This window comes from Mus musculus, chromosome 2, assembly GCF_000001635.26.
Source record: "Mus musculus strain C57BL/6J chromosome 2, GRCm38.p6 C57BL/6J".
NCBI classification, from domain to species: Eukaryota; Metazoa; Chordata; class Mammalia; order Rodentia; family Muridae; genus Mus; species Mus musculus.
The window spans coordinates 180,099,201-180,113,675 of record NC_000068.7 but is presented as its reverse complement, the minus strand read 5'-3'; the positions used below and the strand labels follow the sequence as shown (position 1 = coordinate 180,113,675).

The window sequence follows — 14,475 nt, the reverse complement described above, 5'->3', positions numbered from 1 at the left end:
GGAAGCAAGCCTATGCCAGTGTGCAAGACCCAAGCTGGATTTACTGCACTGGTATCACTATCTTGAAATTCTTCGGCCACATTTCCTTCTCATAGCAAAATGTACAGCCACGCTATAGAAGGAGTGGGCTGGGCAATGGCTAATTCCCCAACCAGCTCCGTGACTTATCCCCTGCAGGGATGGGGATGGGCCAGGCTATCAGGTTGAGGTTGTTTGGGGAAGATCTGGAGGGGCTTATAAAGGGCCTCATTCTGGTCGTGTTGCCAAGGCTGGGAGAAGTCAGGAAATCCAAGACAACCTTAGCCATGGCTCTAAAGTGACTCAGGGATAGGCCTCCCCAGAGCACCCGTGGAAGACAGAGTTAGCTCAGGGCTTCCCCAATACCCTGGCCTGAAGAGCAGCCTGGCCTTCTGAGCCCTTGGCAATAGGAGATGGTGCAAGTAGATCCTACAGACAACCCAGGAAGGACAGAGCCCAGTGTCCACATGGGATGGGTTTTTACCTGTCATTTGCTCTGTGTGCCTCCATCTTCCTGGGGCTTGGGAAGGTATGTGAAAACCTTCCGAGGGCACCCGGTCATCTGCACAGGATCCATCTAGGAGCTACCTAGACTCCTCCCCATCAGCAGGCTGACCTCAGACAGGTGCACTTGAAAGCCAGATGCAGGGTTTGAGTACAGACCCTTTACCTACCCCTGGACTGTGTGTTGAGATATGAGCCTAAAGGTGACACCCCAAGGAGAGAGGCTCGCCAGGAGAGCAGAGTCAAGAGGACAAGGTAGCAGTTAGGCTCCTAAAGCCAGCCATTCCTAACGAGGTGGATGAAATGACCCACTTTCTCCACTGGGCATGCCTGGCCAGGATCCCCCTTCAAAATGTCACACAAGTCAAGAGTAGTGACACCTTTAGTCCCAGAACTTGGGGAGGGAGAAGCAGGTGGATCTCTGTGAGTTAAAAGCCAGCCTGGTCTACATAGAGAGACCCTTTCTCCAAACAAACAAACAAACAAACAAACAAAAGACAGAGTCTAGCCTCCTTCTCAGTTATCAGGCTCAGCACTGCCGCTTCCCACACATGACCACTGTTGTCCCAACTGGAACAGGTAAGCACTAGCTCCGCCCGGCTGAGTTCTGTGGAGCAACAGCTTCATCTGTCAGCAACCTGTGCAAGCCCTCATAGGTGCCAGTCCTCACTCCAAAGCCCACCACCAGCACCTCAGCCCCACTGTCTTACACAAGTCTGGGGGCCTTAGGAGACACCCTGTTATGTTTTCCTGTTGTGTCCTGACTGTGTGGGCTATGAGCATGTCAGATAAATGGATGAATGTGTGGGATGCAGGTATCAGCAAGGATCTCAGACACCCACCCAGCCATCCTAGGCCTCTATGGAGATAGGACATATTCCTGTTACCAGCTTGTCTCTACAGCTCAGGTCAGATTCATCCTGTTGTAACCTTACACACACACACAAACACTCTCTCTACCTACTCCCTCTCTCTCTCCCCCGACCCCGCCAGCTTCTGAGGCCCCATCCTTCCTCTCTTGAGGAGCCAAAGACTCGCCTTCATTAATTGCATTCTCAGCCCTACCCTGAGCAGTTCCTCCCATCTCTATTTTCCTGGCAGGGATCTGTTCCCCAAGGAGCTGCCTGGACTCCCAGGGGACATCAAGAGTAAACAGAGCCACCTTACAGAGGGCAGGGTCTTCCAAGCAGTCCTAAGCCAACAGTCACTCAACTTCCTTTTATTTTTATTTTTTAAACTGTGTTTCTGAGGGCTGTAGAGAGGGCTCAGGGCTCTAAGAGGAGTTGAGGAGTCCACATAACTCTGGGGTGGGGGTTGGGGGCTGGGCATATTCACAGAAGTATGAGCACCACACAGGTCACAGGGCACAATGGGGAACCCTGGAGAAACCCTGAGGGCACCCTCTGGGGTGCTGGTTGGCTGACCCTGATGTGACTGGGAGGGGGTTTCCTATGGGGTGCATAACAGCTAACCCCACTAGCATCCGTGCTCCAGCTGGGTAGAGTGCTCTTCTGCCCAGCAGTTAGACTCCAGGACAAGCCCAGTGGGCCAGTCCAGCAGACTCTCCCCCAACCAGGACAGGGGAAAAATGGACAGGGGATGCCTGGTCCTCCCATGACCTTAGGTGCTGAGAAGAGGACATTCGTTGGCTACATGGAGTAGCCTGATATGATTAGTCCCCAACTTGACCATCTAGTCTTGCACCATCAGACTGGGGTCTACATCAGAGGCAAGAGTCACCTTGTCATGGTGTTGTCACATGTAGAGTGACTGCAGTGGGGTGCAGGAGATGGTCAAGCAGAGGGCAGGAACCCAGAGATATCAGAAGATAAAGCATTCAGGCTGGACAAGGCCATGATGGCAGTCAAACATACAGGATATGGAACCTAGACCTTTAGAGAAGATGGGAATTTCCAGAACAGAGAGCAGGTTACCAGACACAGCCAGACACAGGTCAAGAGTTCAGACAGAGGCCCAGCATTGCGGTACAGACTTTTAATCCCAGCACTGAGGGATCAGAGACAGGTGGGTCTCTCAGTTTAAGGTCAATTGGGTCTGCAGAGTGAGTTCCAGGTAGCTAGAACTATACAGAGAAACCCTGTCTCAAACCTCCCCTTCCCCAAAGACTCTAGACAGAGGAATGTCTTAGACCTACCTAGCAGGAACCAGGCCAAGGGCATGGAGGAGCTCAATGTGGGTACTAACTGGGCTGTTGGGAGAGGACTCAGTGAAGACAGGCAGAGTTGAACAGATCACAAGAGGCTGTGCCTCCTTTCTCTCCAGAGCAGGGCCCTCCATCATAGCACCTGTCCCCATCTCTAGAGATGAAGAGGTCTGAGAACTGGCCAGTGCCCCTTTGTTGTGTGACAGTCACCATTCACAGCTGCCTAGAACAAGCCACAGTCTGATGGCCCCAGAAGAGCACTGACATGAAGAGGTTTGGAGCTTGGCTGAGTCGGTAGGCAGGCTTAATGTTGTCACAGCATAGTCTGGGAGGCTTCACTAAACACTCCAGGGAAAGAATTAGAGGCTTCTGGCCATGGGCTGGGCTCCATACCATCATAGGGCCCCACACCAGCCCATATTCTGCCTGGAAGCCCTGGAGGCTCTCTGCAGTAGGGCTGCTTCCACTTCTCTCCGGCTTTCCTGTGTGGTTGTCTTGGACTTAGCACTCAAAGGACAAGATGCCTGCAGGTGCCAGGGCTGAGGTCAAACAGCTACAAGTACTCATCAACTACCCAGACTCTGAGAGTGCTAACATGGTCTGTAGTGTCACCTCAGGGGACAAGTGGCCTTCCAAGACTCTGTCTTCTGTTATGCCACAACAGCTTCTCCAGTAGCTTCACTGTCAGCTGTGACATCACTCTCTGTATTACCCTATAGGCAGTGTGGACCCAGGTTCTCAGAAACTTGGCACAGCTGCCCCAAGACCCCACTACAGTACCTGTTCTGCCGAGGTCATGTCTCTGAGAGACGGTGTGTGAGCTCCTGATACCAGCACTGGCTACTTGGCTGAATGGCCATCCCAAGGGCAGCTGCAGAGGTAACTGATTGCAACCAGGCTTGCCAACAACTCCCCACCTCTGTTTTCTCCCTGGTCATTATGGAGTTTGAATTATGTACACCCACACCACGGCCAGGGCAGCTACATGACTGTCATAAACAGACTAATGTGGCAGACTCTTAAGACAGAGAGAAGGGAACAGGAACTGGAGGGAGCCGCAGGGAGAGATTTCAGGGACAGTCTGGGAAGGAGGCAAACACAGAGGAGGTAAGCTGGAAAAGAAGGTTGTCTTTGAGCACCCCGAGTCTCATCTTTCCTGGACTTTTGAGCCCTAGGCAACAACAGTCATGTCTTTCTTTAAGGATTTCTTGAATTAGTCTTTGTCACGTTCAACTAAACAGCAACACTATCTCCCATCTCCTTTTTCCTCTCTGACATCTGGTCCCTAAAGGTGACATGGAGAGTCAGACCCTGTGTCTGTTCTGCATCATGGCCTCAGACGCCTTTTTTATCACATTTGGGCCCTGAGCTCATCAGGGTGCACCCGGAGCTGGCTCAGAATGTCACGGGATGGGGGGGTTGGGGGGAGGGGGGAGCCAAGGAACAAAAAAAGAAAAATCTGCATTCCCATATTCAAATGAGCTCCTGCAGGCGGGAGCAGACAGCAGGTCCACTGAGGAAATGAAACATTGAGAGGCCAGGCCCTGGCAAGCAACTTGCCCACTACAGGCCGGACGGCTGCCCTTCAACTAGCCCTTGGTGGTTCCTGTTCTCTCTCGTTATTTCTCATTAGTGAGCAGTGTTCCCACACAGCACAGGCAAAAGCTCTGCAGCCAGTCGCACCAGGATCACCCTTAGTTCAAGGGAGAAAGGTCTTTTCTGGCAACGAGGAAAAGAGCTGGAGGCAGAAAGCCGCCTGGGACAGCATGGGAGGATGGCACCAGCTAAGCTGAGGCCGTGACCTGCACTGGCTTCTTCAGCCCAGAGCTGCTCCTCCCCTGGTCCCCAGCCATGTGTTCCAGCTATCCTTTTGAGTGTGACTGCACCTCAGTCTTGTAACGTTCAACACCCAACACCCAGATTCCCACTCAGCTCCACGACACGGCTGCAAACTCTGCCCTGTGGAGAGCTTGAACCCTAAACTCTGGAGGTAGGCTGGGCCTACCTCTTTCCCCTCCCCTCCCACAGCTTATGCCAGGCTTGAAAAAACATCCAAAGTCTTCAGGTCCCCACTTGGACTTCATTACACAACTGCCTCCAGCTGGCTCTGGGCATCTACCCTCCACCCTCCCAGTTAACCCCACTGTGGCCAGGAACCTTTAAGAGGACTCTCGGAGTTCCAAGGAAACACCAGCATCCTGCCCACTGCATGAGAAGCCTACCCCCTTTCCTTCCAAAGCCCTCCCATCTGTCTTTCTGTGCTTCAGCCTAACTGGCTTCCTGGCTGCCTTACACTGGCCCACCCTTTTCTGCTGCTATCCCCAACCCCAAACCTCCATTTCCTTCCTCTCCTCTCCATGTCTGTGACCTAGTGACATCTTGTCAGTGAGAAATCCCTTTAAAAATCCGAGTCTGGCCCTAGTTGAAGTCGGGTTCACCAGTTAAGGCAGGACTGGAGGTGAAGACAGTGACCTATGAAAGAGACCTTGGCAGGTGGCCAGAGCCACTCCCTGATGTCCTTAGCTGCGGGTCCCTTGGCCCGAGGAGCTTCAGAGATGAGGACTCCTATCCCAGACGATCCCTGAACAACATATTCTCTGATGGGTTATTGAAAGGGATTTGGGGGGTGGCTTTTTCCCCCCACCAACTCCAGTTCCTAGACACTGTGCCTGTCCCCTGCAAGTACAGTACCGTAGAAATGCCTCTGACCCATAGTATATATCCTATAGGAAGGCAAGTATCCTCATCGGCCATTGTCCCCAGCCTGTGTGCCTAGAGGAGGCTGGAACTGCAGCCTATGATGTTCTTCCAGGGTGTGGGCTACTAGTCTTGGATCACTCCTAGCCTCTTTTGCAGAAAACTAGTCTCTTGGCCAGATGCTGCATACGCAGTACCCGTGCCCATGGGCGGGGACTATGCAAGCTCTTGCATGTGGCTTAGGCTGAGTTAGCAAGGGTGGCCTGAACCGGGAGAAGGAGGCCACGAAGTTAGCTCATTACCAGGTATGAGGGCTATTTGTTTGGAGTTTGTTTTTGGGATGGGTCCGTGGCCAGGCATTCAGAAAAACAAGAGTTTAGCATATGGGATTACAGCTTTAGGGCCCACGGGAGCCTCCAATGTGGCCACTGCGTTGTGCTAACATGCCAGTCTGTAAGGTACACTCTGGGGGTGCATCTGGCCTTGTGTTCCTTTTCCTACACAAAGCCCTTCCTGGGAAAATCCTCCAGGGTAGGGTGCCACATAGTGACCTTCCTTACTTATGCATTGCCTTGGTCCAATTGGCCAGTCAAGTTTCTCTGCCTGCATGCTTCTTACACTTGTATTTCTACTGGCCTCAGGAGACTCTATCTCAGGGCTGAACCAGGACTAGGGCCCTGGAGAGGGTGAACTCTACGTCTGTGGGGCCCTATGCAGATGATTCTACATAGGGCAGTGGTTCTCAACCTTTCTAATGCTGTGACCCTTTAATACAGTTGCTTATGTTGTGGTTACCCCCAACCATAAAATTATTTTGTTGCTACTTCATAAGTGTAATTTTGCTACTGTAACGAATCACAGTATAAACATCTGATAGGCAGGATATCTGATATGTGACCCCCCAAAGGGGTTGCAATCCCCAGGTTGAGAAACACTGACATAGGGTGTCTGGGAGCCTAATGAGGTCATGCATACAAGCAGTGAGTCTGGCCTATAGGGGGCACCCATAACCACCGCCACTGTCCTTATCAAACCTCTGGGCTAACTTAACCTTCCTGCTTCTTCTGGCCTCCATTTGTGGAGGAAGATTTCCAAGCTCCCAGAGACTGGGTAGCTTCCTCCAAGAGCATAGCTGAACCTTCAATGCTAGGGTCTGAAGTGATCCTAGTTAAGTGTCGTTATGGAGCTTGGCCCCGTCAGAATCTCTAGGAGTGTGCAGGGATCTGGCTTGTAGGACATGATGCATACTGCCTGTTTTTGTTTGTTTGTTCGTTTGTTTTTAATGTATGTTGAACATTCCATGACACCAGCACAGCAGCACCATAGACAGCTGTGGGGCAGTGGAGTTGAATAGGGTTAAATTGGGTCCACCTAGCTGCTGGAATAGTAACAAACCACCAGGGAACTGCTCTTTGTCCCAAGTGGTCTCCAGGTGGTTCTCTGGGGGTGGGCAACAAGCAGCAACATTCATGGAGGCCTGGATAGGCGCACATGAAGGAAGGGAGACATAGCTGGTGAGTCTCCATGTCACATAGTCCTGAGTTCTTCATAGGGTCCCAGCCTCCACTTATCAGAATAATGACCAATACCAGGGCACTTTAGACTAGGATGGGGTGGGGGGTGGGGGAGGCTGGTGAGATGGCTCAGTGGGTAAGAACACTGACTGCTCTTCTGAAGGTCCTGAGTTCAAATCCCAACAACCACATGGTGGCTCACAACCATCCACAGTGAGATCTAACGCCCTCTTCTGGCATGTCTGAAGACAGCTACAGTGTACTTATTTATAATAATAAATAAGTCTTTGGGTCAGAGAGAGCAGGGTTGACCAGAGTGAGCAGAGGTCCTAAATTCAATTCCCAACAACCAGATGAAGCTCACAACTACACAACTATCTGTACAGCTACAGTGTATACACATATACATAAAATAAACAAATAAATCTTTAAAAAAAACAAAAAACAAAAAACCAAGACTGGGACCGGAACTGGCCAAGACTTTATAGGGATTTTACAAATTTTTATTGACTCTCATCCTCAATCCTGTGTCAAGATGGGGACATTCAGCCATTAATGAGATCTAAAGATCCCTTTAAATTCCCTCCCAACCCCATTTCCTGAGGGCTCTGAGATTTCTGAGCAACATGTCCGGTTCTACTCACTTTCACGGGAAGAAAGAGAGCAGCTGAAAGAAGCATTTTGGAGGTGCTGCACAGTACTGGGAGAGTGAGCCCTGCCAAGCCCTTCAGGCCACACACAGGCTTGAAGGGCAGGCTTGATTGTACCCACCAGTTCAGCTGGATCTTGCTGTCCAGTTCCAGGACATGTTACTTTGACCTCTAGTTAAGTGCCTGAACCCAGTGCAGCCTCTGGACACAGTCAGTGTGCTGTGGAGGGGAGCCGAAGGGTTTGCTTGTAAGAGCAGATCAGAGAAGGCTTTCTGGAGACGATACATTGGAATTTACCCCTCCCCCATAGAAGCTTCCAGGGTGCCTTTGGGGGGCTGAGACTATGGGCTTGGGGTAGAGGCTCCTCTTTGCCAGCATCCCCAAGGCTGGAACAGAGAAATGCCAGTCCCCACTGCCCAAAGTTCTCAGAGAACCACTTGGGGTGGGGGAGGGGCAGGTCCTCACATGACCAGCCTCTGGCTGTCAGTGTGGGGTGCTTGAAGCGGTGCCTGGGGTCCCCCTCCCCCACACTCATACCGTCTACATTTCTGTCCACTTTGAGGCATCCACTGATGTGTGCTGTTGGTGACAGAGGACAGTCACTGCTTCCCCTCTCCCTCGGGCACTGTTCTCTGTCTGTCTGCTGTCTGACTATTCGTGGGTCCCAGCCTGATGCTGGGTGGCTGTTTCCCTGAATGTGAATGTCTGTGTGTCAGAGCGTGGGTGTGTCTGTCTGTCTTCAGGGAGCCTCTGCTGCTGACTCTGTCCTTGACCTCCAGTATCTGTGTCAGAGAAGGGGGGCCGGCGGCTTTCCTCCTCCCCCTCCCACAGGCACTAACGCAGCTGCCACCACCCCGGCTGCACCCAGAACTCAGTGACCTCACCTGTCCCCTGCAGCAGTGACCACCCCACTAAGGTATCTCAGGGGGCATTCGTGGCCCGAACCAAGCTGCTTTGTGGGTCGCCCCTCCACCCACTGCCGCTGAGTTCTGGGTGAATGTTCTCAGCTCTGGGCTGGGTCCGCTCAGGCTCGTTCTTCCCTTATGTAACTCCACATCTGTGTGTGCCTTGCAGGTCACCCTGGACCCTGTTCTGAGCTCTGTCTAACCACGTGGAGATTGAGACCCCACAGTTCTGTGCATATGAGGCTGGAGAGAACCCCTGTTCCCGGCATCACTTTCAGGGACCCCTCCCCAATCTTTCTTTGGACATCTCTTACCCCAGAAACCTACTTGCCCAAAGCAAGATGCGAAAGGGAGTCCTGAGGCGCAAGTTCCCTAGAGCTGCGGGGCAGCCATTCTCCACCCCACCCGGGCAGTGTCCTAGGTCCTGACAAGCTTAGGAGCTACGGACAAGGGTCGGGCAGGGGTCACCAGGGGCGAGGGCACGAGGGCGAACGGATAGCCAAGGGACCAGCTTCTAGGTGCGACCTCAGACATGGTCCCAGCCCTGTAGCTGGTTATTGCCCGAGTCGGGCTCTCCGCCAGCCACGGTGCGCACCGGGGCAGGGGTTCTAGTCGGCCGGCGGGCACGCGGCGCTGTCCGTGGTGCTGCCCGCGCCGGGCGGGGCGGAGGCGGGACGGAGGCGGGGCGAGGGCGCCAGCCAATGGCGGGGGCTCTGCGCGGGGCGCGGGGGGCGGCGGGCCGATCGCGGGGCGCACTTGGCTGCGCGCTGAGCTAGGGGTGCACCGACGCGCCGCGGGCGGCTGGAGCTCGGCTTTGCTCTCGCTGCAGCAGCCGCGCAGCCCGCCCCACTCTGCTCAGATTCCGATACCAGCCCCCTCTGCATCACCCTCCCGGACTCCAGACTCGGCTCTCGCTCCGGTCCCGCGGACCATGCTCCGGGCGCCCCCCGGAAAACCGGGCTGGGTGAAGAGCCGGCAAAGATTAGGCTCAAGAGCAGGGGCCCCGCCCGGCCACCCAGCACTCGGCCCCTGCCCTGCCCAGTGTCCCCGAGCCCTGTGAGCCTGCTGGGCCATGGAGCGCGCGCCGCCCGACGGGCTGATGAACGCGTCGGGCGCTCTGGCCGGAGAGGCGGCGGCTGCAGGCGGGGCGCGCGGCTTCTCGGCTGCCTGGACCGCTGTCCTGGCTGCGCTCATGGCGCTGCTCATCGTGGCCACAGTGCTGGGCAACGCGCTGGTCATGCTCGCCTTCGTGGCGGATTCGAGCCTCCGCACCCAGAACAACTTCTTTCTGCTCAACCTCGCCATCTCCGACTTCCTCGTGGGTAAAGCCCCCAGACCCTGTCCGCTGCCAGAGTCCAGGGGCGCGGAGCCCGGGCTGGGCAATGGGGCTTGGCGCTTCGACCTGGGGTGGCTTCTCAGGGGTTCGGCCTTGGGAGAGGAGCTCTAGAAACCTTAGGATGGTGGGCGCGGGAGAAGTTCCTCGCCTCCCGGGCCGCAAGACGGGGGCTAGGTAGGGATGTCCCCGGGGAGGCTGCCCCAGCCGGCGGGCGCTCAGCAAGGCGCAAGGCGCAGCGACCGCCGGTGCAGCGTTGGCTCCTGCGCCGAACCAAACAAAGGCAGCGGCGCCGGACTCAGGATGCTGGGAGGACGCTGGGGGGGAGGGGACATGGAAGGGGGATTTGGGGAGGTGTGCTGGGGAAGGGGACCGTAGGGAAGGCGGGGGGTGAGATGAGGGAAATGCTCCGAGGAGCTCGTTCTCACGTGTCCAAGCTCTGCTCCCAACTGGGGGAGGGGGGGCGGGGCTCGCGGTGGGGGCCGGAGCGCCAGACACCTGTTGGGGCTGCGAGCTGCTGCGTCTCCCAGACGCTGGAAGCCGGTTTGGGCGGTGAGAGCGGCTGGCGCGGCTGCAGCCAAGAACCCTTTAAGCCAAGAGAAAAGCTTTCTCGGTTTTTAAGCTGAGAAGGGAGGCTGTCCAACAGCCAGGGTAGAGATGGATGATCGGCTCCAGAGCCAATCAAGCCAGGGAGGACATATATCCCATTTTCCTCTTTTGGCGGTTGGTGGGGCTGGCAGAAGCCCAGGTTTTGTGTTCAGAGGTCCCTATGTGGAGGTCCTTCCTCCTGCCACCAGGTCCAGAAGACATTGATGGGCTGGAGGATGGCAGCTGCTCAGTTGTAGGGGGACAGGGTGACTAGGAGGATAAATAAGATATAGTACTAGCCCTAGAAAGGTGGCTACCCTATGAAGGCCAGGCTCTGCCCTTTCTCTATGTGGTCAGTCTGACCCCAGCTCTTGAGCCATGGTCCCACCACAGCTGCTTTCCTATAGGTGCCTTCTGCATCCCATTGTATGTACCCTATGTGCTGACCGGCCGTTGGACCTTTGGCCGGGGCCTCTGCAAGCTGTGGCTGGTGGTAGACTACCTACTGTGTGCCTCCTCAGTCTTCAACATCGTGCTGATCAGCTATGACCGATTCCTGTCAGTCACTCGAGCTGTGAGTTCTGGGATGTGGGCATTAGAGTTTACCCTGTGTGTCGGAGAGCACTGGACAGGGTATGGCTGCTCCTGAGTTATAGGCAGATGGTCTTGCTCCCTTTTGACCGGTGGGCCATTTTTCTGTGACCGTTGGCTGCCAGTAGTAGTACTAGCATGAGGCAGGAGGTTGGCTTGGAATTCCATACTATTGCAGAAAGGGGTGTCAGGGTCCATCCTCTATCCTGGACAGGTACAGGATTCCTGGAACTGAAGGAGGGTCTTCATCCTTCCCACTTTTGTGTGCATGAAGGCGTGCTCACATAACACCAGGAAGCCGCAGTCCCTAACTGCACACGCTCCCCTAAATGGCTGTTGTAAGATAGCTCTGGGACCCAGGCAGAGGGAGAGGAGGACACTGGTGTGGAGTGGGGGTCCATCTCCCACTTCCCCAACTCCTCTTCTCAGTGGCTCACTCCCTTCAGGTTTTGTCAGGATGCATCCTGAGGATGCTTGCAAAGAGCACCAGCATGGAGCCCTCTTGAGCTTCCCTAGGTCCCCTGTACCATCCCCTGAACCACAGGGCTATTGTGACTAAGGTGCCCAGTACAGTGCTGGCATGTGGCATGTGTACCCTAGACCTGTGGTTAGCTTGTGTGGTTCCCAAGGTGGCTGTCAAGGACACTTGTCTCAGCTGTCCCTCTGAGGCCCCTTAGCAGGATTTTTGGCCCCTCCTGCCACCCTTCCCCTTGCTTACTCAGCGCACTTGGAGCTTACTTTGTTTCTTGGAAAAAGACTAGATGGTCCCACCTTCCTACCTTTTCTAGCCATTCACCTTCTAGAAAAGAAGACAGACTATTTAATTTTTGTGGGGTGGGGTGGGGTGGGAGGAGTCTCTAGCAGTGGGCCAGCAGGTTTCCCTTCTGTATTCCCAGCTCCAGTAGTGAGAGGAAGGAAATACTGGTGCAGAGTTGGGACAAAGCCCTTCCCTTTCAGCACAGCAAACCGTTGAAGACAGCTCTCTGGCCCTTGCAAGAAGCCTCACATCAGAAACAGTTGTGTGTGGCCTCTGGGTGTGGCCAGTGCTAATGACACAAGCAAAGTCAGGGGGACCCCATGGAGCTGGTGGAGGATGATGAAGAGACAGGATTCTGGTTGGTTGTGGTAGGCTCTGAGGCTCTGGGAGAATGTGTGGGCATCAGGCAGGCAGGGGACACAAGCAGGGGAGAGAAGGAACATGGCACCTTACCCAGAGCAGACACGGAAGCTGAGGCTTCTCTGATCCTCCAGTCCAATGCTGCTGACCTGTTGTTGATCTGTACAAACCACTGCAGGTCTCCTACCGGGCCCAGCAGGGGGACACAAGACGGGCTGTTCGGAAGATGGCACTGGTGTGGGTGCTGGCCTTCCTGCTGTATGGGCCTGCCATCCTGAGTTGGGAGTACCTGTCCGGTGGCAGCTCCATCCCCGAGGGCCACTGCTATGCTGAGTTCTTCTACAACTGGTACTTTCTCATCACGGCCTCCACCCTCGAGTTCTTCACACCCTTCCTCAGCGTTACCTTCTTCAACCTCAGCATCTACCTGAACATCCAGAGGCGCACTCGTCTTCGGCTGGATGGGGGCCGAGAGGCTGGTCCAGAACCCCCACCTGATGCCCAACCCTCGCCACCTCCAGCTCCCCCCAGCTGCTGGGGCTGCTGGCCAAAGGGGCACGGGGAGGCCATGCCATTGCACAGGTATGGGGTGGGTGAGGCAGGCCCTGGTGTTGAGACTGGGGAGGCTGGCCTCGGGGGTGGCAGCGGTGGAGGCGCTGCTGCCTCGCCTACCTCCAGCTCCGGCAGCTCCTCAAGGGGCACTGAGAGGCCACGCTCACTCAAAAGGGGCTCCAAGCCATCAGCGTCTTCAGCGTCCTTGGAGAAGCGCATGAAGATGGTATCCCAAAGCATCACCCAGCGCTTTCGGCTGTCGCGGGACAAGAAGGTAGCCAAGTCGCTGGCTATCATCGTGAGCATCTTTGGGCTCTGCTGGGCCCCGTACACACTCCTCATGATCATCCGGGCTGCTTGCCATGGCCACTGCGTCCCCGACTACTGGTACGAGACGTCCTTCTGGCTTCTGTGGGCCAACTCGGCCGTCAACCCCGTCCTCTACCCACTGTGCCACTACAGCTTCCGTAGAGCCTTCACCAAGCTCCTCTGCCCCCAGAAGCTCAAGGTCCAGCCCCATGGCTCCCTGGAGCAGTGCTGGAAGTGAGCAGCTGCCCCACCCTTCTACGGCCAGGCCCTTGTACCTGTTCTGAGGGGGAGCCCGAGCGTGGGCCCTGCCTTTGTCCGGGGTCTGCTCCAAATGCCATGGCAGCCTCTTAGAGCATCAACCCGGCAGTGGGGCAGCATGGTAGGAGGGCCAAGAGCCCTCGTTGGTGGAACTGGAGTGTGCTGGCTGGCTTTGCCGCCACATTCTCCTTCACCCCAGAAGAGACAATCCGGGAGTCCCAGGCATGCCTTCCACCTCCACACACTCAGTGCAGTGCCAGTGATGTCCTCCTTTGCATACTTAGTGGTTGGTGTCCTCCCTAATGCAAACCTTGGTGTGTGCTCCCAGCTCCTGCCCTGGCAATGCGCCCTGCATGTGCACACACCTGCCACTTCCACCACACACTTGCAATACCTTCTCTCTCCCAAGACGATCTGGGGCGATGCCCTTTGCTGCCGCTGTCTCTTCCTTAATCCCGGAGCCCAGCTCCTAACCCCCTCTCCCTTCAACTCTTTGCCCCATGAAGTGTCAAGCGCCCCAGGAACCTTGAAGCTTCTCTGCTCTTCCATTCTGGATGTTTTCAGGAAGATGGAGGAGAAGAAAACATCAAGTCTGTGAACTTGATGTTCCTTGGATGTTTAATCAAGAGAGACAAAATTGCCGAGGAGCTCGGGGCTGGATTGGCAGGTGTGGGCTCCCACGCCCTCCTCCCTCGGCGCTGCAGCTTCCGGCTGAGCCGCGCCAGCTGCTTCTGCCTGCCCCACCCCCAGGCTCGGGACGATAGCCCTGCCCTGCTTGCCCCATCTGCGCAGTCAGAATTTGGGGGTGGGTTGGTTGTGGGGTAGAGCGGCTCTTCGGCTCATGGGACAGTCAGCAGGAGGGAGAGCAGGTTCTCGACACCTGGGAGGAATGCTTTGCCTCGTCCTGTGTACTTACCTCAGGCCTCTGCATGCTCTGCAATCCTTGTGCCCTGGTGTGCTGCCTCTGCCAATGTGAAGACACAATAAAGTGTATTTTTTTATGGGTGCTGACTTTTGGGGACTTTGTGAGTGTAGCTATTGTTCAGGGCTCTAATCAGAGGTCCAGTGGAGCCGAGGATGTGGCCTGGGTATTCTAACTGAGATGGAAGAAAAGCCAGGCTGTCATCCCAGGGTGTAGTTCCCATAAGGAACTGTTCCCAGCAGTGCCTCATTGTAAGACTCCCCGAGGATCTGTGGGGGAGGCCCAGCAGGTACCCCCTTTCAGGAGGGTGGTATATAGTACTGGGATGGTTCATAGAATACAGATCTGTAGCC

At 55.4% G+C, this 14,475-nt stretch overlaps 1 protein-coding gene and 1 long non-coding RNA gene across 4 annotated transcripts; both read left to right on the top strand.

Annotated features, from left to right (window-relative positions):
• Positions 1 to 2,924: 2,924 nt before the first annotated feature.
• On the top strand, positions 2,925 to 9,156 carry Gm46782. The gene is made up of 3 exons (XR_001783600.2): positions 2,925 to 2,980; positions 3,406 to 3,565; positions 8,622 to 9,156. It is a non-coding gene; the product is annotated as a predicted gene, 46782 (long non-coding RNA).
• A 35-nt stretch (positions 9,157 to 9,191) lies between these two features.
• On the top strand, positions 9,192 to 14,211 carry Hrh3 (histamine receptor H3). Of its 3 annotated transcripts, none has more exons than XM_017319357.2 (3): positions 9,192 to 9,962; positions 10,781 to 10,947; positions 12,260 to 14,211. In XM_017319357.2, exon 3 carries the CDS (start codon positions 12,308 to 12,310, stop codon positions 13,178 to 13,180), a length of 873 nt encoding a protein of 290 aa, XP_017174846.1. In that variant the 5' UTR covers positions 9,192 to 9,962; positions 10,781 to 10,947; positions 12,260 to 12,307; the 3' UTR covers positions 13,181 to 14,211. The 3 variants fall into 3 exon arrangements, 2 of the variants coding, with proteins under 2 accessions (XP_017174846.1, NP_598610.1); NR_102309.1 differs by having other exon boundaries at positions 9,269 to 9,770; NM_133849.3 differs by having other exon boundaries at positions 9,269 to 9,774.
• Positions 14,212 to 14,475: the final 264 nt, after the last annotated feature.

Excerpts from the sequence above, each read along its gene's own strand:
- Hrh3 (NM_133849.3), top strand. The coding sequence starts at position 9,525 with ATGGAGCGCGCGCCGCCCGACGGGCTGATGAACGCGTCGGGCGCTCTG. Across the intron at positions 9,775-10,780 it reads CATCTCCGACTTCCTCGTGG|GTGCCTTCTGCATCCCATTG; the intron begins GTAAAGCCCCCA and ends GCTTTCCTATAG. Across the intron at positions 10,948-12,259 it reads TCCTGTCAGTCACTCGAGCT|GTCTCCTACCGGGCCCAGCA; the intron begins GTGAGTTCTGGG and ends AAACCACTGCAG.